This window comes from Chelonus insularis, unplaced genomic scaffold (genome assembly GCF_013357705.1).
Source record: "Chelonus insularis isolate UGA/USDA-ARS -01 unplaced genomic scaffold, ASM1335770v1 contig_402_pilon, whole genome shotgun sequence".
In the NCBI taxonomy this organism is placed as follows: Eukaryota; Metazoa; Arthropoda; class Insecta; order Hymenoptera; family Braconidae; genus Chelonus; species Chelonus insularis.
Genome location: NW_023276559.1, coordinates 31,711 through 49,599, shown reverse-complemented (window position 1 = coordinate 49,599; position 17,889 = coordinate 31,711). Strand labels below are relative to the sequence as shown.

Genomic DNA, 17,889 nt, shown 5'->3' with positions numbered 1-17,889 from the left:
CTCTAATATATTTATATTTATGTTATTAAGTTAGGAAGAATATTTTGAATTTTCCACTGAATAATAATATAAGTAACAGAATAAAAGAGTCATTATTTTTGATAAGTAAAAAAATCGAAATTTATAATTAGTACTTAAAATTTTTTTCGCTGTCTGAGATATAAAAAACTTAATATAAAATTGATTTTATATTAAGTTTTTTTATATTACATTTGTAATAATATAAAATATAAATTTCCATATCAATACAGATGACTTTTTTTCCATCAAAAATATGATTTAATCAATTTTTTATCTAACTTTTAAGCAATGTACGTTTTTTTTTTTATAGATTAAGTCCTTATGATGAATTTGTGATCATGAATATATCATTTCACTAGATACTAGTATTCGATATGAAGTATTTTATTCTGAAGTGTTTATTTTACTTTATTCAAAAATTAATGAAACTATTGTTAGATTTAACTATTGTACACTTCATGAACTAAAATAAATATTAAAAATAAGATAAAAAACATTATTAATACAAAAGTTTTATTTTTATTTTAATTCAGAAAAAATTCTTAACTTCCTTTAGTATCTAGAGCAATTATTCTAACTTAAACAATAATCAAAACTTATTAGGCAAGTTTTTATTTCGATGTAAAAATTCGTTTTAATAATTTTTCAAATGTATAAATGTGTGTGTATGTACATTAAGCCATCGATCAATTTTGAACTTTCGATGACGTGTTTTAAGCGATAAATTCATTCGCAGTTTGTACATAGTCATTTTTCCCCGAGCATTCACTATTTTCTTGAATTTTTTTAGACATTATTATCGCAATTCCATATTTTTAGCACACAATAATAAGAATTTAAACATAATAAATGCTTATTTATAAATAAATGTAATAATTATAATTAAATATTGTTTACATAAGGCAAAAGCTGTCTATAACAATCAAGTTTTGTTAAAAATACTTATACGATTGTATAAATATTAACAATTATTTATCTGTATTTTCAAGCATTCTTTTTATAAAAGCATTATAAAGTGTAGAAAATTGTTAGAAATATACACATACATATTTATATTTAATACTCATTCATAATTCATCAGAAATTTTAATAGGCTTTGTTACGAATATTTGAATAAAAAAAAAATCTTATTACATGGTAACATCATTACAATAATAATGATGATAATAATTATTTGTATTGATAATATTGCTATAATTAAAACTATCATCACAGAATAGAAAATAGTTTTAGGAAAATTGTAAAAATATAATGGCAATTGTGACGGTTTTGGGTCCACTATCGGTATCTCCAGATTGTATCTCATGGAAGCAGAAGCACTTTCCAGTCTCATCTAATAATCTAACAGAGCTTGTAAATACTTTGAATGATGCTTTTAATGGTAATGTTCCTGTTCAAGATTTTTTGCTGTTTGCGATAGCTAGACCTTCACATCGTGTTTTATGTTCTATTTCAATTATCTACAAATCTTTTTCAACTTTTGTATCTTGCTTGATGTCTGAGGCCTTAATTTGGCTTAGACTGTCGGGCCTATGTAATTATTTAAAATACATAAATAAATAAATAAATAAATAATGGCAAGTATAAAATTTCAATGGAGTTTCAAAAAATTATTACGGTTTAGTCGTTGTTTCGTTCGTAACACTAGATAAATTATAATGCACACTCCACTCATAATATAAATAAAAATAACTGTAGTTTCGACTGGCATATAACATTTTGATACAACATAATTATCTGGGGTAAACACTCCCTGCAAAAAAAATAGTAATTAAGAATAAATAGGATTAAACAATAATATTAAAGAATAAATAATAAACAATAAAAGGCATTAATGTGTTTTACCATTAAAAATGAAGGATTATTTTTATTTCTCCAACTGAAAGATGGAAGTGTTATTTCTAACGTGTCTTTTCCATGAATTCTTCTACAACCATGATGAGTGTGGCCATCAACAATCAACCTTGGATTGAAAGAATCTAAAAGCTTTAATTATAACATAATAATAATTTGAAAAAAAAACATTAGTTAGTCTCTCATTCTCTAAATAACAATGAAATAAATTCAAGTAAATACCTGTACAGAAGTTTCCTTTGATAAACATTCCCATCTCTCACGAAATTTAATGTCTTTTATATCATCTGGTGCTCGATCTAACTCTGTACACATCGAATCTGATTCTCGATACATAGGATAATGCTACAAAATTAATTAAATTTTTTGAAATAACAATTAATTGTATATTCTTGCTCAGGTAATACACTTTTTTTTTACTAAACACATTATTTCAGGTAAATAATTATGAGAAAAAGATATTTTTCTGCATATCTATTATATGATTATTAAATAAATAAAATGTTATTTGTAAAAAATAACATGGGTTTTTGTTTATTAAAACAATAAGATTACTCAAGCAAGAATGGTATTATTGCTTTTAATAAATAATTATAATAATAATAAATACTTGTAATATAATAGGCCGGCTATATCGTTTAATTACATTAGGTTTACTACACCCAGTACCTACACCTTTAGCACATTTTAAATGTTCTGAAATAAAAATAAATTATAATTATAATTGTTATTATTATTGTTACTATTATTTTATAAAATAAAAAAAAAATTACTTGAAATTTTATTTAACGCTATTTCAGTAGGCCGACAAAGAAAACATCCATCGCCTTCTAATGCCATACTATTGATAAGAACAAAATGATTTCCTCGAATGCTTACTCTCCTCACATTCGGTGCTTTCATTCCATCGACAAACCGTTGGTTCAAATATGGTGTTATCACTAAGAATAAAATAATTATTACAAGATTAAAAGTTTTATCTTACTATGCAGGAGGATTGATTATTGAAAGTTTATTATACCATAGTGAAAGCCCATATCATGATTGCCTGCAACAACATAGAGATGAGAGTCTTTTGGTACAGCAAAAAGTGAATTAAATCTTTGAACATAGGCATCGAATTCAGCAGATCCACACCAGAGGCCTTCATCGAATAAATCTCCTGAAAGAATGATATGAATTCAAGCTATTATAAACACGAAATTTTTATCAAAATGTTTTTTAAGAAATTGGCTTCATTATTTTATTGATAAACTTTAATTTATAAAAATGTAATAAGTAAAAGATTAGTGTTTTGGGAACATTGAAATGGTTGGAATTAACTATTAAAATTGCTTTAAAGAAAAATATTATGTAAACCAAAATTAAAAATGAGTATCAACAGAGATACAAACCTAAAACGAAAATAACTTCTGGCCTGTGTAGATTTATTGCAGTCTGGAATGCTCTATACATTTGCCATTCTCTAAAAAAGGGTATATATATCAAATAAGTTAACTTAAAATTCTAGAAGTACAAATTCATGTATCTATAATTCAACAAAATTTTTAAATGTTTACCGTCGAAGTTTATCAAGCCAATGTCCATTCCGAGATCCTAGTAAATGTGTATCAGCGATAAACATCACCTTCACTGGAGTTTCTTCTGGACTTGGTGGTGTAATTGAATGATCAGCTTTATGGGGTTGAAGAGTTGGCCATGAACACTTTAAAACAATTCTTAATTACTTCACTGAATAATAAGGATAATTATATATTTTTTATATATCATACCTGAACAAGAGTCACATAGTAAATGAGATATTCACAAAAAATAAATGTGAATATAATAGCAAGTAAAATTTCAATTAAATATTTATATGAACGTCTTTTTGAAAACAACATTTCAAAATTAGTGCTGTAGTACTATTTTCCAGTTACTGTATAATAAACTTTAATCTATCGAATGATAAAATAAATATCAACGTATGGAATTTAAAAAAAATTCTTTATCAAATAGATAATCTATAAAAACTGTTATCAATAAATTCTTAATGCATCTAGCTGATGCTAGTAACTAAGCATTAACAAGTAACTACAATCGTTGTAATTAAAAATATATTTATGAATTTAATTATAAATATTATTGATCAATACAAAACATAAACATTTTTGTAACCACACTTTTTTCACGAAATTATTGATTCACAGTAAAATCACACAGACAACAAATCTTTTACAAAAATACTCAACTTATTTTACTCGAATTTATGATTGTTTTATTAATTATTAAAAAAAACATTTGATTCTTATTGAAATGTTACGTTGAGTGACACAGCATTTCGTAAATGTTTGTATTCAAGGAAGACGCGATAGGCTTTAAATTAAAGGAAATTTTATCAGGACTAACATACAAAACAGCCAAAAACCAAAATTCCTATCAATATTACATCAATAGAACATTCAGAAAAATTACAAACATAACCTCATTCTAGACAAAATTTTCTTATAAATAATAATAATTAATAACATCCAGTAAAATAATATATAAATTTTATTAATTTTTGATGTTAATTGTACGATATTCAATAACTTATTTGAATTTTAATCCGTTCCATGTTTATTATGCATAGTTGATTATCATGTGAATGTTACTTTATCGACTATTTGTTCGTTAGATACTAAACAGTTTGTGTGTGTGTGTGTTAATCGTACATGTGTGCTCCGAAACATTGTGTTTTTTCGGTGAAATTAAGACGAAGAATTAATATTTATAAATGAATGTAAGATTGAAGTGATATTTATCATAACTTAAGAATCTAAAAATAAAAAAATTATTCACATGATTTATTTCTAATATTACTTGCGAATAATTTTAATTGTCACTATTTCATAAGTTTACGAATCGTATCTTTCACAGTATAACCTAAGCTTTATTCTTATTCTGATTTTGTATTGTTGCAGAAATGATTTAAACTAATAACAAAGTGACAATTATTTTCCGGTGACAAGTGAATTATGCAATAATTTTAATAATAAACAATAATAAACAATATTTAGACACACACATTTAGCTCTCACAATGCAAGGGTATGTATAACATTGCTAATATTAATATCTCTTTTGTAAATATTAATATTTATATCTTTAGGTTATACCTTTCTTGCCAATTTTTTAATAACTGCTAATTAATTAAAGTAATAAATGTATAGATTAACTAGGTATTGAGTTTGAAATTATTTTTGTCTAGGTATAAATCATTGGTTACCATAACTTTTAAGTATAACAATCCAATTTATTCAAGATGTATAAGTTCATTGTCGAAATCAGAAGCTAAGGCCAACCGAAATGAATTGTTTGAAAAAGAGAAAAGTAGACAACGTTCATCAATTGGAAGAGTCGAAAAAATTAACGTTACTTATCAAAATTATGAAGATGAAATAATTATGTTAATGAACAAAAATCTATCAACACCTCACGACTGTGCGAAACACATTTCTGAAGGTGTAGCAAAATTCTCAGCACTTGCAAGTGTTGATGATACCACCTGGGATCTTCATAAACCTCTTACATCTGATTGTCGTCTTCAGTTATACACAATGAAAACACCGGCTAATAGAGCAGTAAATAACGCTTTTTGGAGAACTTGTTCCTTCATGCTTGGTGCAGTCATTGATTCAGCTTTTAAAGATAACGTTACTTGTCATTTACATAGTTTTCCAGTACCTAATGTTAAATCTGGTAGTTTTACTCATGATGCCTTTGTGGAGTTGGAAGATTGGAAGCCTACAGCAGCAGAACTTAAAGTTCTTTCCGCAGAATTTGCTAAATTAATTAATGATGAATTACCGGTTGAACGTCTAGAAGTCGATGAAAATTTAGCTCTGGAGATGTTTAAGGATAACCCATTTAAAACAATCCAAATTCCTCAAATTGCTAAAAATAATGAAAATAAAATTACTCTGTATAAAATCAGAGATCATATTGATATCAGCAGAGGTCCTATGGTAGGAAACACATTTCTCATGGGTCGTTGCACGATATCAGCTGTTCATAAAGTTCAAACTGATGCTGGTGAAAATCTTTATAGATTTCAAGGTATAGCTCTACCTAAAGGAATCATGGTTAATCATTTTATTTATAGTATGTTAGAGGAACGATCTAAAAAACTCAACCAAAATACATGGATGCCTCAACGAATTGAAGCTGATGTTGAGGAAAAAATGGCAATAGCTTCTAACTAATCAATTGTTGTTTTACTATTTTAATAATAAAGAATAATTAAATTAAGACATAGTATAATAATTTTTATTATAATTCCACTTTTTCTTTTCTTTATGTCTTATTGACGAATAATCATTGGGTACAGATGATCACAAAAAATATGAATCTTCACAAAAATCAGAAAAAATTGTACTCTTATCATCACTTCTCTCTTTTCCTTAGCTTTAACTTTCTCCACAATTGTTAATAAATAAGATAAAAATGAATATACGACATACAAGAATATATAAATCCAACAATAACAAACGTCAATGGATATTAATCCATTGCTCGATTGTTCATATATAGAATAAGAGATCATAAGGTACTAGGATAATGTCTAGGTGTCCGTTGTTCCCAGATGAAGTGTCCAGGTAATTTATTTTTAAGTGATGCAGGACAAGTAATTTCCATTTTAAGATAAAATTCTGGATTATGTGATAAAGTTTGATTATCAAGGTCGTCACTATTGAGTATAGGTCTAACAGCCAATGGTGCTAATTCAGGTGAACAGCGTAATTCAACGCAAATAATAAGACTAAATGGTGGTGTTTCTTTTGTTGATGTTGAAGAATTTTCATGATAATCGTCGGAATCAAAAAATTTGTTGAATTTATTTGCATAAGCGCGCTTGTTCATATTACCGTAGTAAAAGAATTCATCTCCATACTCGCCGTATCCAGAATATAACGATGGAGTGGGTAATTTCGGCATTGGAAGTGATGTTGAATTATCATATGTTGTTTTTTGAAGAGCTGTTAGTCCTCTTTCGTAATGGAGATCCTCGTAATGATGATCATTGACATTCTGCACAATTCTTCGTAATCTCATATACATAAATCTCTGTTTATCTCTCCAAGATGTTTCGTTTGCCACTCGAGGGACTTTTAGACGTGTGAGCCAAGTTCTCTGCATCACATAACGTATCCGCATACACAAGACGTTTCCTCGGTGGCCTCGACCAGTTGTCAGACGAAACGCTAGAACCTGACGACCCTCTCCAAGACAGTCTAGAATGTCGACGACTTTGCAACCGGACACCAGGACTGATCTTTCAATATAAAACAAATAGTTTATGACTAAAATATTTAACTTTGAATTTAGTGTAAGGCTTTTGAGTCTACCTGTTTACTTTCCGTTCCGAGACCCTCTCGAAATAATTCATGAAATGTTTGCAAAGGCCGAAGAACTTCTCGACTCTGACACTTGGACCATCGGGACTGTAAAGAGCTGCAGGTTGAGTTGATGCCAGGTACAGGAGATTGTTCAACTCGTCGAGGAGACTCCCGGCATAGAAGCAAAGTCTTTGAAATTTTTGTGGTCGTGGTGGATGAGTGTAACGCCAGGTCACTGCTCTCAACATCTTGTATTGAGCTTGGATTAGCTCTAGAATGTTTAATGTTCTCATGTTGTTTTGAAGTTCTGTCATATTTTCCAGCTCTGCTATCTTTGAATTCGTTTGATCTAGTATGGTGTTCAGACGACAACCGGCCGAGTAAAAAGCTCCGTTCAAAACTGTTGATGCTACCGTCAGCCATTGTCTATATAGTGGAAATTTAATTTTATACAAAGAATATAGCTATACTTCATATGCTTGATATAAAATACCTGGATACGAGGCGAATATTTGTGGCAATCATTTGAAGCGGTAAAAATTTGAAAATCATTTCCTGAATCTCTGATGGTAGAATGTCTACAATATAAGCCTTCGATCTCGTTCTCAATCCATCCTTGACTTCCCAACATATTGATGTAGTTTTGCGTCGTTTAAGCGCACTCATTTAAAAATAAAAAGGACTTGTCAATCGTTGATATCTTTTTTAGATAATCCTTGCTAATCAAAAACCTCTTGACTCACTCAAATATTTTATGAAGGTATTCGAATGAATAATCTTTGAATTTTTTCGTATTACCGAGCTCTAATGAAGAACACGGTTATGATGATGATTAATATACTTTCATGCATCGATAAAATAATAATTTGTGCAGATAAAAGTTCAGTAAAAGTTAAAATGTCAATTGTGGTTATTTTAACGGAATAAAAGATGACACTCAATATGTCACAATACAACCAACGATTTCAGCAACATTCGTGCTGTTATGATATAATATTTAAAACCACTTTGATAATAAACATATAAACCCTTAGATTAGACATGGAAAAAAAGGCGTTAGCATTTTTAGTATACAATTTTTTTTTCTTAATAATTATTGAGAAATATATTATTATTATTTATCATCACACAATGTGTTTATATCAATCAAACATTTAATTAATTCGGTTTTTTTTTTGGTACGATTTACGTAGTAAAATTCATTGGCATGAGAAGAGTGAGCTTAGCTTGCTCCATTGATGCTTCTTCAGCAACACAAGCACTGATACTATCCAATAGATTTTGTATAGCAATTTGATTTCCTGAATGTTTACGCTTTGTATGTTCACGTCGATGTTTTAATTCTTTAAATGTTTTACCACACTGATCACAAACATAAGGCCTCGCAGCATCATGCGATCGTACATGTCCATCATAATGACTTTTTCTAACAAATTTTTTTCCACAACGATTACAACCAAATTGAAATCGACCTTCATGAGCTGCAACATGAGAACTAAGTGTCCATTTAGTTTTAAATGTCTTTGAACAATAATCGCAACGTATTTTTCCAGTTGATGATGATATTGAATTTGTTTTTTGTGAAGTAACACGGGAATTTTTATTTATTAAAAGCATTTCTTCAAGTAAAAAATCATCACCATCATCTTCAATTTTTACTTGAATAGGTGAAATAGTTGTTTCTATTATTTCTTGTTTTTCAACACTTGATACATGTTCCTTCATATGATTGTTTAGGATATCGTCATTTTCACATTGAATTCCACAAAAAGCACAGACATTTCCTCGTGATTCCTGTAAAATAAAGAAGCCACATGATATAAAGCTTGAAACTGAATATTTTTAGCTAATTTAAATCATAATTTCAACATACCTTGCTATGAGTAGCAATGTGAGCCGATAATTGGCTCAATTGAGGATACTTTTCTTTACAAACATAACAAAAATATTGTCCTTCACTACTACTAGCTTCAACGACCACCGTAGGTGTTGCATGAATGCTCATATGACGTTGAAGGATCACATCATTAAGAAAGCTTTCTCCGCAATGGTTACAGGTGCGTACATCTGAGGGTTTAGGTTCACATAGACGTTCTTTTCTAGTTTCATGCCTTGCAATGTGTCTTTTTAAATCATGAGCTCTAGAGAAAGCACGACCATATCTAGAACAAGTTGGAAATGGGCATCCCTTTGTTTTATCTGCTTTTTGAATCATCATCGCAAAGTTTGATTTTTCTGTCACCGCTGGCTGAATAATTGTAGATGTATTTATTTGATTAAGTTCATTGAAAACTTCTACTTGTACTGATGATTCAGAACTTGATAATTCTGATTTCGAATTATTGGCATCGATGAAAGGATCAATGGTAGCTTTTGCAACAGTTGCTAGCTGTGCTGATAGAGGAATAACAATTGATATCGTTTCATTGGAAACTGGATTTACAATAGGCCCAAGATGAATTGCAGGAGGAGCTGCAATTGTTATTGCTTCTGCTTCCATTTCTTGGCTCCTAACAAATAAAACATTGATTAATTTATTTATATTAAAGTCTCTTTTTAAAATACATATCATGATTATTATCTTATTGTTAAAACGGAGTAATTGAAAAGGTCTGAATAAGAATCATGTACAGAATAATACCGGATGTTTATAAAATGTTATACATGTGATAGTATTGCGGTCTCCAGATACTCGGCATCGATTTTTTTGTCGTCATGAATCACCTACTATATGATAAGTTTCAAGTACATACTGTTTAAGAATTTCTAGTTAAGTTTACTTTTAACACAAATGTGATGAATATAGAATCAATTTGAACAACCACGTGGGTCTTGATAGTTACTGTTTCTAAAACTAAACGTTTGAAAATAATTTCAAGTGTATTTTTTTCTTTCTTTTTCATATGATCGTAAAAATAATTTCTATAATTAATTGGCTATTTTTAATTGCAAGAAAAGAGAGAAAAAAAAAGAAATCATGTATGATAAAATTAACCTGGTGATTTTGATGTAACTGGAACATCTTACGGAATCAAAAATCTTTTTTAATCTACAAGAACATAATCAGATATTTATAAAATCCGTTGCACCGAGGAAGGCGCGATCGATGTTAACCTGACGGCGATTGGGTGGCATGAATAGCCCTCGAGTGAGTGTAGAACTCACTGAAAATTTATGCGTATTGATATTTCTTTGTGCACATTCATATTATATTCATTACATACAAGAAATAACACTTAAATAAATCTTCTAAAAGCTTCAGCACGATTTATTTGTACTTAATATCCGTTACATTACTTTCAGGATGATTTAAATTAAACCAAGAAATTGAGAGCAAAGAGAAAAGGTACGTAAAATTGATCTCGTTAGCAAAGATTTATCAAACTTACTTTCAACTCCCACGAAGCCAGGCGGAAGTCTTTCTTTTCAGAATCTAGTCTATCAGAGCAAAAGAGAGAGATTCACCCTAGAGGCTCAGGTTTTATTCCTTTCTCCAATTTATTCCTTCCTCTTACAATGTCTTTTCTTGGCTCAAGGAAATACCCTTTCTTTATATCCTACAGCTGATAGCAACTATTTGCCTTCACAACAGCCTGCTCTTTTAGTGTGTATTTATTTACGATTGATGTTCACTTTCCTTAATATAATCAGACACAATGAAAGTGTGCTACTGAACGACAGAAAGACCAACGCACACTCTCCCTCTTATTCTATCAAATGCATCTCCACCCACCAAAATGGAGGGTATCTTAGTAGAGGTTTATTGGCGCATGAGCAGATCATTAATTTTAAAATTTGCCGCGCATACTTTTACAGACATGCGCTTTATCACTTTCATCCCCTCGAGGTAAACTCAATTGCATAAACATACATTGTTTTATGGTAAAATTAATGGAAAAAAACGTATGACTCGAGAGATTTATTTTCACACATTTACTTTATCAGAAAGTAAGGTTATTTTTTATCAGTATGGTTTTATTTTACTTAGAGTGGCATTAATTAAATTGTTTAAGGTACTAATGTCATTTTTTTGTTTTAGATAAAAAAAATTAATTGTTTTTTACTGGTATGAAATCCCGAGTTACAGAGATGCAAATTTTTTTATACATGCTAATAGTTGATGACACTCCTACTTTCATTTCCCGTGAGATCTTCCTCCCTTTTCCAAGAGTTCTGTAATCAACTAATGGCATAGATGATTAGCTATTTAAGTACTGCTAGTTATTTTATAGCTTCTTGAAAGCTACTTGCATTCCATTTTCACTTTCTAAAAGTCATAAAGTTTGTATTTAAATAAAATACCAAGGATAAAATGTACAAAATATCTTCAATTTCTCTGTAAGTAATGTAATCTATTTTTTTCTTTTTTGATAATTTAAAAATAAATGCTATTTAATTATACATTCATGATAAAATTTAATTTTCAGACTGACCTACTCAACCCACACTCCCATAAAAATGACAACATGTCTGTCTTTGTTTTTATGTTGATAACAGTTGTGTGGCTCTTAAATTATAAACCTAATTAATGCTGTTTACAATTAAGGATATCAAAACTTTTTTACAATTATTTGCTAAATAATTTAATGTTGTCTGACACTTTAAATTGTTCAAACTTTGAAAATAATTTTTAATTTATTCTAAATTAATGATAATGATAAATAATATATACTTAATAAACAACAATTATTATATTAATTGAACAAAAATTTTTCTCTTCATTTTTTTGGAAAATGATAAAGTTAAATCAAAGTTTGATAGAGGTAAGTGCTTCACTTCCAACTTACTATTATTACATTCATTAGTACTAGTACATATACTTTGAATGATGTATTTACTCGATCCAATACACCCAATTTTCCTCCAATCTATAAAATCCATTAACATTAATTATGTACACTTGTAACAAAAATCAATACATTATTCTACTGAATCTATTCAACACATTTTGTAAAAACTTTATTATTTTTCTATTAGTCTATTTAATAATCCATCTGTTTGCTTTTGTCTTACTGATAATCCAATTTAATAATATTGATTGATGACAGTCATATCATTATGTAATGGTTACATAAATCATTTAAAAATGTATGGAATTTTTTTTCAACGAGAATACATTTACATAAGAATAAAAATAAAAAAATTAATATAAATCTCCATTGAAATAAATTTCTATTTTACCTAAAGCTTTCTATTTCCGATAAAGCTTCTGAATTTTAAAAAAGGTAATTTTGTTTCTCTAATCGAACAAGACTATTATTATTATATAAATTTTTCATCTAAAAACTTATAGGCTCGAGAAAGTTAGAGATTGCCGGTTTTAAACTAGGATTATAATGCTTAAACATAGTTTATCGTATATAAACTCTGCAATTTTCACTTGGAAAATTGTTTTGGAAAGTAAATATGATCAATCGATCGATGTCTTACAATTGGCAGTTTGACTTATATTTTATGCATAATAATATGAAAAATATTTATATACATTTATTTACAAATAAAGAGGTATCAAGATTTAACTATTTAAAAAAATTATATCAATTAAACATTTGTATGGCTATTCATTGTGTCTCTTATCCAAGTAACATAATGCTGAACACGAGTATAAACATCTGGAAAGCCTGGTCTTGCACAACCGGATCCAAAAGATGTAATTCCTGTTAATTGCCAAACTCCATTTCCTTTTCGACATTGAAGTGGACCACCCGAGTCTCCCTGGATTATTAATAGTATTATAATTTAATTGTTAGTTTGATGAAAATTAATAAAACTTTTTTAATAAGTTGAATAAATTACCACACAGCTTCCAGAAGAGCCATCAACATGACCAGCACATAAATGACCATTCCGGAGTGGTACAGAGTTACCATAAGCCTTTTTACACTCGTCTAGATTTAAAAGAGGAATATTGGCTTCAAGGAGACTGGAAGACAATGAATGAGATGGTCCAGATCGACCCCAACCGGAAGCAACACAATTAGTATCAGCGAATTTCTCTTCTTCTTCAGGTAGACAAATCGTTCGAATTACTTTGGAAAGTGGAGCTGGCCTGGTCAGCTTCATTAGGGCTAAACAATGAAAACCGTTACAGAATGATGAAAAGGGAGGTAAAAAATTACTTTCATTATCTCTACTTACCAATATCATTAATATAATTATTAAACTGTTCGTGAATGATCACCTGCTCCACTGGGATTCGAACTGACCCACGATTACCGGAATCCAATTCCCACTCCCCAATTACTGCAGTCCACAAAGCTCCAATTGGCAAGTTAAATAAATCACTAGAGCAGTTAATTCATCATTTAAATGAAATATATTTATCATTAATTATTTCTTATTGTACAATAAATGATTACTTGTGAATGCAATGAGCAGCAGTAAGGATCCAAGACGGTTCCACCAACACTCCCCCACACCAATGGCCAATGAATCCTAGCTTGGGGTGCAGCAGTTGAAGAGATGCTTGCCATGGCCATGATCCTCGTTTACTAGGTTTCCCATTGAATATTCTACCAGTTGTTTTGGACATCAACAATCTCCTTAGATCCGGAATTGCCCTTGGTTGACGATGAGTAACTGCGGGATGACCGCACTCTGCCATTCAAAAATTCATTCTGTCGCGCTATTTCGCGAGCGATTCCCACGATTCTTGTATTTGGGTAAATATTGAATCTAGTAAACTTTAATGACATTTAGCTAAAGTTATTCAAAATAATTTTTTTCAATTGACCAGAACATTTTTTGTGAATGCTTTATTACAAAACGTGGGAAGTCGATCACGAAAGATTTTTCTGGAATATTTGATCTTTAAATTGAATAGAAAAAAAATCACTGAAACTTACTGGGTTGTCTGATGAGAAGATTATTCTTAATCCTTGCATTGATCTCAGTGATATCAAAGATAACGTAAATCACAAATAATTTACACCAAAAGTACATTTCTCTTCAATTACTTTATAAATAAATTCAATTTAATGATTTATTATTGAACTAATCAACTGTTGAATGGCTATTTTCGTTTACACATTTTCGTTTTTAAACCAAACAAACACTAATTTTGGTAATAAATATCCGAGGGAATCGGATGAAATGGATAGGAGAATTCACGATCAGTATCATATGTGAATGGAAATGAAAAAAAAAGTGTAAAGGAAGTAATTAGATCTGACTGTTAGATGATAAAAATGTTGTTGAAGGAAGAAAAGAAGATTAAATGTGATCTTGTCGGTCCAGGTAACGACTGGTAATACGTCTCTTGGCCGAATGGACGTTCTTGGTATCTTACTTCGAAAGTTATATGTCTCTCTTCTTGTTCTTGTTTTTTCATTTCTCTTTAGATGAAGGTACAGGTGGGGAGGTTTGTATTTTTGAAGGCTGGAAAATGATTTACACTGATAAAAAAGTGATATCAATAATTGACAATTGTAAAAAAAATATTGATTTGTTTTTCTATCAAACCTTAAAATATTTTCAGAACCATACGTTTGTGGAGATCAAGTGAGAAAGTGAAACTGCGGTCTCTGATCTACAAAAGAAAGGAAGAGCTATCTATTTACTTTTACTAACGATCATATATGTATTTTACCAGTACCAGTACATTTATGGTGATAACCATTTGATTCTTGAGCGAGTTCTTGTACTGGATAAACTAGAATTCATCAAATCATCCACGTGAAACGATTTGAATATCAATTTTTCCTTGATACGCTTGATGAGCATCTGCAAAATATATGTACATGTAGCTGCTTTTTGTAATTATGAAATGAGTGATAATAGAAACATTAAAGATATTAATGAAAAGAAAACTTTCGCTTAATTATTTCTTGCTCTACTGTTTTATCAATATTTGCATTCAATAGAAAGTAAGTTTGTTCAAGTAAAAGTGATCTCTAATCATCCAAAATCTCAATTAATTTGTCGATCAATTGACCTGCTTTTCCCTTGACAATGAAATTGTTTTTATATGAAAAGAGTTGGATGATTCATCAAAATATAACCTAGATTCGATGAATTATATTCTTAGAGATTATTTTATTAATTACTTTCAATATTTATGATATGTAAAATAAATTTATAATAAAAACAAAGTCATCTTGGATGATAAATGGCAGCACTATCGCCACTTGATGCATTTTCTTGGCGGGAAAACAAAAGAAAACACCATGCTGTATACAGTGATCATAACAAGAAAGAAACAAAGGAACGGAGGTGATTATTGTTTTCAGTCTACAGAGATTCATAATAAATGTGACTTATTTGATTATTTTCAAGTGGAGAAAGTTGAAAAAAAAATTTTTATTTAAAATAAGATTTCTTAGAATAAATGCAAACATGACTAATCGAACTACAAACTTCAAGTATGAGGTTAATATAATTTAATTTATTTTCCAGTAAGTCAATTTGTTGTGATTTATTATTTAAGTTAGTAATTATATATCACTTTCAGAAAGATAATATCATTGAAGGAAGGACCATTAAACGATTACTTCGAAGCTCTTCAGAAGCTGACAAAAAGGTTTTTATTTTATTTATATATCAAGCTTTTATTTCAAGCCTTCTTATTTAAAGAATTATAACCTTTAAAATAAACATATCTGAAGGTTAAAACAATTATTTTTACTTATGGTTTTTCTATGGATATCCATTTTTTTATAGGCATTGCTGCAAAATGACTTGGTCACCCAAAGAGAACCTGATGTACAGAGTTTGCCACCGATAGTTTTTACAGGCAAAATATATTTCGTTACTAGTTTTGAAGATTGTGCAATGATCTGTGCTCAAGTTATGTAAGTTTTATGCTTAGACTTTATGACGAGATAATATAAATTTAATCAGTTGAATAATTTTAAAAAAAAAAAAAAGGTTATTTAAAGTTAAAAATATTTCTTTGTAGCGAACGAATTGAAAAACATACACGTGGTGAATATCCAATAGGGTTTGATTTGGAGTGGCCTTTCAGTTATCAGACTGGTGCAGGAAAAACAGCATTAGCACAACTTTGTGTATCTGAACATACTTGTCATTTATTGCATCTTTATAATTTAACCAAGCTACCGCAATCATTTATCAATTTATTAAAACATCCAAGAATAAGAATTGTTGGAGTAAATATAAAAAAGTAAGGTTAAATAAATATTACACTTATTTAGATATTATTTAAAATTGGTATAATACTTATGATATATTTTTTATACAGTGATATTTGGAAATTGGGTAGAGATTTTCCAGAATTTCCAGCACAAAGAGTTGTAAAAAATAATTGCATTGAATGTGGAGTACTAGCTAATCAAGTATATAATCGATCTTGTAGATGGAGTCTACAAAGATTAACTGCTTTTATTCTTCACAGAAAAATAAATAAAGATAAAGAGGTGAGAGTTAGCAAATGGCATATATTGCCGTTAAGTACAAATCAAAAGAAATATGCAGCAACTGATGCTTATGTTTCATTGCTTGTATATCTAACAATTAAGAAAAAAGCTGATGAAATAAGGCTAGAAAAAGAAAAAAATGGTCGTGAGAAACTGATTACTTTAGTCACTCAAACTGAAGCGTTAAAAATTATGCAAAGTCAATAATTAATAATGAACTCGACTACATCAATGCATGCTAGGATAGTAAAATTATTGTGGGCTGGTCGTATGAGTTATAAAGCTGGTCTTCATTTGCAACAAACTCTTGTAGATCACCACCTCAACTCTAATTCTAATGATCATAATAATACTTTAGTTGTAATAGAGCATGATCCAGTTTATACAATTGGAATTCGTGATAGAGATTATACTGATGATGAAATTGCAAAGTTAAAAAGCAAAGGTGCTGATTTTTTTAAAACAAATCGAGGTGGATTGATCACATTTCATGGCCCAGGACAATTAGTAGCCTATCCTATACTTAATTTAAAAGAATTTAAACCAAGTGTGAAGTGGTATGTGTGTCAAATTGAAAAGATGATAATAAGACTTTGTGCAGAGTTAGGAATCAAAGGTGAAACATCACCTCATACTGGAGTTTGGGTTAATGATAAAAAAATTTGTGCTATTGGAATTCATGGTAAACGTTACATCACTAGTCATGGTCTTGCATTAAATTGTAATACTGATCTTGAATGGTTTAATCATATTGTGCCTTGTGGTATTGAAGGGAAAGAAGTGACAAGTATCAGCAAAGAGTTGAATGCAGATGTAACTATTAATGACATAATTCCTATATTTAAGAACGCATTTACTGACCAATTTCAGTGTAAACTTGTAGACTATCCACCAAAAGAAGCTTCAGAAATACTAAGAGCTTCTGTAAATGCTACAAAAAAAAAGTTAATAATTGATAATAATTTAATTTAATATTATCTTTAATTTTTTATTCTTGCATATTTTTTTTTTTTTTTGACACTTAAAAATAAAATTCTATTCTTGATTGATTTATAACGTTTAATTAATTCAATTTATATGGTAACTTTATATACTAAAAATCACAGCCTAATTAAGGCCAAGCACTATTGAAATAAATACTAAATTTTTTGTTTAAAAAAAAATATAAACATCTTTTTTTTTTCATTTCTAATTATGCGACCGATATTTTTTATCTTAATTATAATAATTATAATAAATAATAATATTTGTAACAAAGTATTTACATCATTTAAAATGTTAGTT

General features: G+C 29.2%; 7 protein-coding genes and 1 long non-coding RNA gene across 12 annotated transcripts; 4 read left to right on the top strand and 4 right to left on the bottom strand.

The window, feature by feature from the left end:
* Positions 1-629: 629 nt before the first annotated feature.
* On the bottom strand, positions 630-4,289 carry PGAP5 (Per1-like protein PGAP5). 3 transcript variants are annotated; one of them, XM_035086540.1, is made up of 10 exons: positions 4,107-4,289; positions 3,648-3,812; positions 3,435-3,580; positions 3,270-3,340; positions 2,897-3,037; positions 2,649-2,816; positions 2,486-2,571; positions 2,098-2,220; positions 1,867-2,007; positions 630-1,774 (listed from the first exon to the last, which is right to left on the bottom strand). In XM_035086540.1, exons 2-10 carry the CDS (start codon positions 3,756-3,758, stop codon positions 1,613-1,615), a joined length of 1,149 nt encoding a protein of 382 aa, XP_034942431.1. In that variant the 5' UTR covers positions 3,759-3,812; positions 4,107-4,289; the 3' UTR covers positions 630-1,612. The 3 variants fall into 3 exon arrangements, with proteins under 3 accessions (XP_034942431.1, XP_034942432.1, XP_034942430.1); XM_035086541.1 differs by lacking the exon at positions 4,107-4,289 and having other exon boundaries at positions 630-1,551; positions 1,639-1,774; positions 3,648-3,849; XM_035086539.1 differs by lacking the exon at positions 4,107-4,289 and having other exon boundaries at positions 3,648-3,849.
* A 137-nt stretch (positions 4,290-4,426) lies between these two features.
* On the top strand, positions 4,427-6,145 carry mRpL39 (mitochondrial ribosomal protein L39). Its single transcript, XM_035086542.1, has 3 exons — positions 4,427-4,636; positions 4,818-4,943; positions 5,104-6,145. The coding sequence occupies exons 2-3, from the start codon at positions 4,936-4,938 to the stop codon at positions 6,095-6,097; spliced, it is 1,002 nt and encodes a 333-aa protein (XP_034942433.1). The 5' UTR covers positions 4,427-4,636; positions 4,818-4,935; the 3' UTR covers positions 6,098-6,145.
* On the bottom strand, positions 6,136-8,382 carry LOC118068831 (uncharacterized). Its single transcript, XM_035086536.1, has 3 exons — positions 7,725-8,382; positions 7,241-7,657; positions 6,136-7,167 (listed from the first exon to the last, which is right to left on the bottom strand). The coding sequence occupies exons 1-3, from the start codon at positions 7,895-7,897 to the stop codon at positions 6,435-6,437; spliced, it is 1,323 nt and encodes a 440-aa protein (XP_034942427.1). The 5' UTR covers positions 7,898-8,382; the 3' UTR covers positions 6,136-6,434.
* A 16-nt stretch (positions 8,383-8,398) lies between these two features.
* Positions 8,399-10,938, bottom strand: LOC118068832 (zinc finger protein 98-like). 2 transcript variants are annotated; one of them, XM_035086537.1, is made up of 3 exons: positions 10,621-10,938; positions 9,105-9,741; positions 8,399-9,025 (listed from the first exon to the last, which is right to left on the bottom strand). In XM_035086537.1, exons 2-3 carry the CDS (start codon positions 9,729-9,731, stop codon positions 8,417-8,419), a joined length of 1,236 nt encoding a protein of 411 aa, XP_034942428.1. In that variant the 5' UTR covers positions 9,732-9,741; positions 10,621-10,938; the 3' UTR covers positions 8,399-8,416. The 2 variants fall into 2 exon arrangements, with proteins under 2 accessions (XP_034942428.1, XP_034942429.1); XM_035086538.1 differs by lacking the exon at positions 10,621-10,938 and adding an exon at positions 10,227-10,340.
* A 145-nt stretch (positions 10,939-11,083) lies between these two features.
* LOC118068841 (uncharacterized) lies at positions 11,084-11,778 on the top strand. The gene is made up of 3 exons (XR_004690542.1): positions 11,084-11,179; positions 11,271-11,569; positions 11,659-11,778. It is a non-coding gene; the product is annotated as an uncharacterized lncRNA (long non-coding RNA).
* Positions 11,779-12,511: 733 nt separating this feature from the next.
* On the bottom strand, positions 12,512-15,122 carry LOC118068836 (chymotrypsinogen A-like). Of its 2 annotated transcripts, XM_035086544.1 has the most exons (7): positions 14,826-15,122; positions 14,693-14,759; positions 14,077-14,608; positions 13,591-13,810; positions 13,370-13,515; positions 13,028-13,299; positions 12,512-12,946 (listed from the first exon to the last, which is right to left on the bottom strand). In XM_035086544.1, the coding sequence occupies exons 3-7, from the start codon at positions 14,171-14,173 to the stop codon at positions 12,773-12,775; spliced, it is 909 nt and encodes a 302-aa protein (XP_034942435.1). In that variant the 5' UTR covers positions 14,174-14,608; positions 14,693-14,759; positions 14,826-15,122; the 3' UTR covers positions 12,512-12,772. The 2 variants fall into 2 exon arrangements, with proteins under 2 accessions (XP_034942435.1, XP_034942436.1); XM_035086545.1 differs by lacking the exons at positions 14,077-14,608; positions 14,693-14,759; positions 14,826-15,122 and having other exon boundaries at positions 13,591-13,835.
* Positions 15,123-15,370: 248 nt separating this feature from the next.
* On the top strand, positions 15,371-16,843 carry WRNexo (WRN exonuclease). Its single transcript, XM_035086546.1, has 5 exons — positions 15,371-15,598; positions 15,681-15,749; positions 15,890-16,020; positions 16,128-16,352; positions 16,431-16,843. Exons 1-5 carry the CDS (start codon positions 15,566-15,568, stop codon positions 16,810-16,812), a joined length of 840 nt encoding a protein of 279 aa, XP_034942437.1. The 5' UTR covers positions 15,371-15,565; the 3' UTR covers positions 16,813-16,843.
* Lipt2 (Lipoyl(octanoyl) transferase 2) lies at positions 16,782-17,788 on the top strand. The gene has a single exon (XM_035086547.1). The coding sequence runs from the start codon at positions 16,819-16,821 to the stop codon at positions 17,575-17,577; it is 759 nt and encodes a 252-aa protein (XP_034942438.1). The 5' UTR covers positions 16,782-16,818; the 3' UTR covers positions 17,578-17,788.
* Positions 17,789-17,889: the final 101 nt, after the last annotated feature.

Coding starts and splice junctions, on each gene's coding strand:
- PGAP5 (XM_035086540.1), bottom strand. CDS start 3,758: ATGTTGTTTTCAAAAAGACGTTCATATAAATATTTAATTGAAATTTTA. Junction 3,038..3,269: donor AGAAGTTATTTTCGTTTTAG/GTTTGTATCTCT, acceptor TCATTCTTTCAG/GAGATTTATTCGATGAAGGC. Junction 2,008..2,097: donor CAAAGGAAACTTCTGTACAG/GTATTTACTTGA, acceptor TTATAATTAAAG/CTTTTAGATTCTTTCAATCC.
- LOC118068831 (XM_035086536.1), bottom strand. CDS start 7,897: ATGAGTGCGCTTAAACGACGCAAAACTACATCAATATGTTGGGAAGTC. Junction 7,658..7,724: donor AATATTCGCCTCGTATCCAG/GTATTTTATATC, acceptor TCCACTATATAG/ACAATGGCTGACGGTAGCAT. Junction 7,168..7,240: donor TCGGAACGGAAAGTAAACAG/GTAGACTCAAAA, acceptor TTATATTGAAAG/ATCAGTCCTGGTGTCCGGTT.
- LOC118068832 (XM_035086537.1), bottom strand. CDS start 9,731: ATGGAAGCAGAAGCAATAACAATTGCAGCTCCTCCTGCAATTCATCTT. Junction 9,026..9,104: donor ACATTGCTACTCATAGCAAG/GTATGTTGAAAT, acceptor TTTATTTTACAG/GAATCACGAGGAAATGTCTG.
- LOC118068836 (XM_035086544.1), bottom strand. CDS start 14,173: ATGTACTTTTGGTGTAAATTATTTGTGATTTACGTTATCTTTGATATC. Junction 13,516..13,590: donor GCTGCTCATTGCATTCACAA/GTAATCATTTAT, acceptor TAACTGCTCTAG/TGATTTATTTAACTTGCCAA. Junction 13,300..13,369: donor TAATTATATTAATGATATTG/GTAAGTAGAGAT, acceptor TTCATTGTTTAG/CCCTAATGAAGCTGACCAGG.
- WRNexo (XM_035086546.1), top strand. CDS start 15,566: ATGACTAATCGAACTACAAACTTCAAGTATGAG. Junction 15,750..15,889: donor CTTCAGAAGCTGACAAAAAG/GTTTTTATTTTA, acceptor ATTTTTTTATAG/GCATTGCTGCAAAATGACTT. Junction 16,021..16,127: donor ATGATCTGTGCTCAAGTTAT/GTAAGTTTTATG, acceptor ATTTCTTTGTAG/CGAACGAATTGAAAAACATA.
- Lipt2 (XM_035086547.1), top strand. CDS start 16,819: ATGAACTCGACTACATCAATGCATGCTAGGATAGTAAAATTATTGTGG.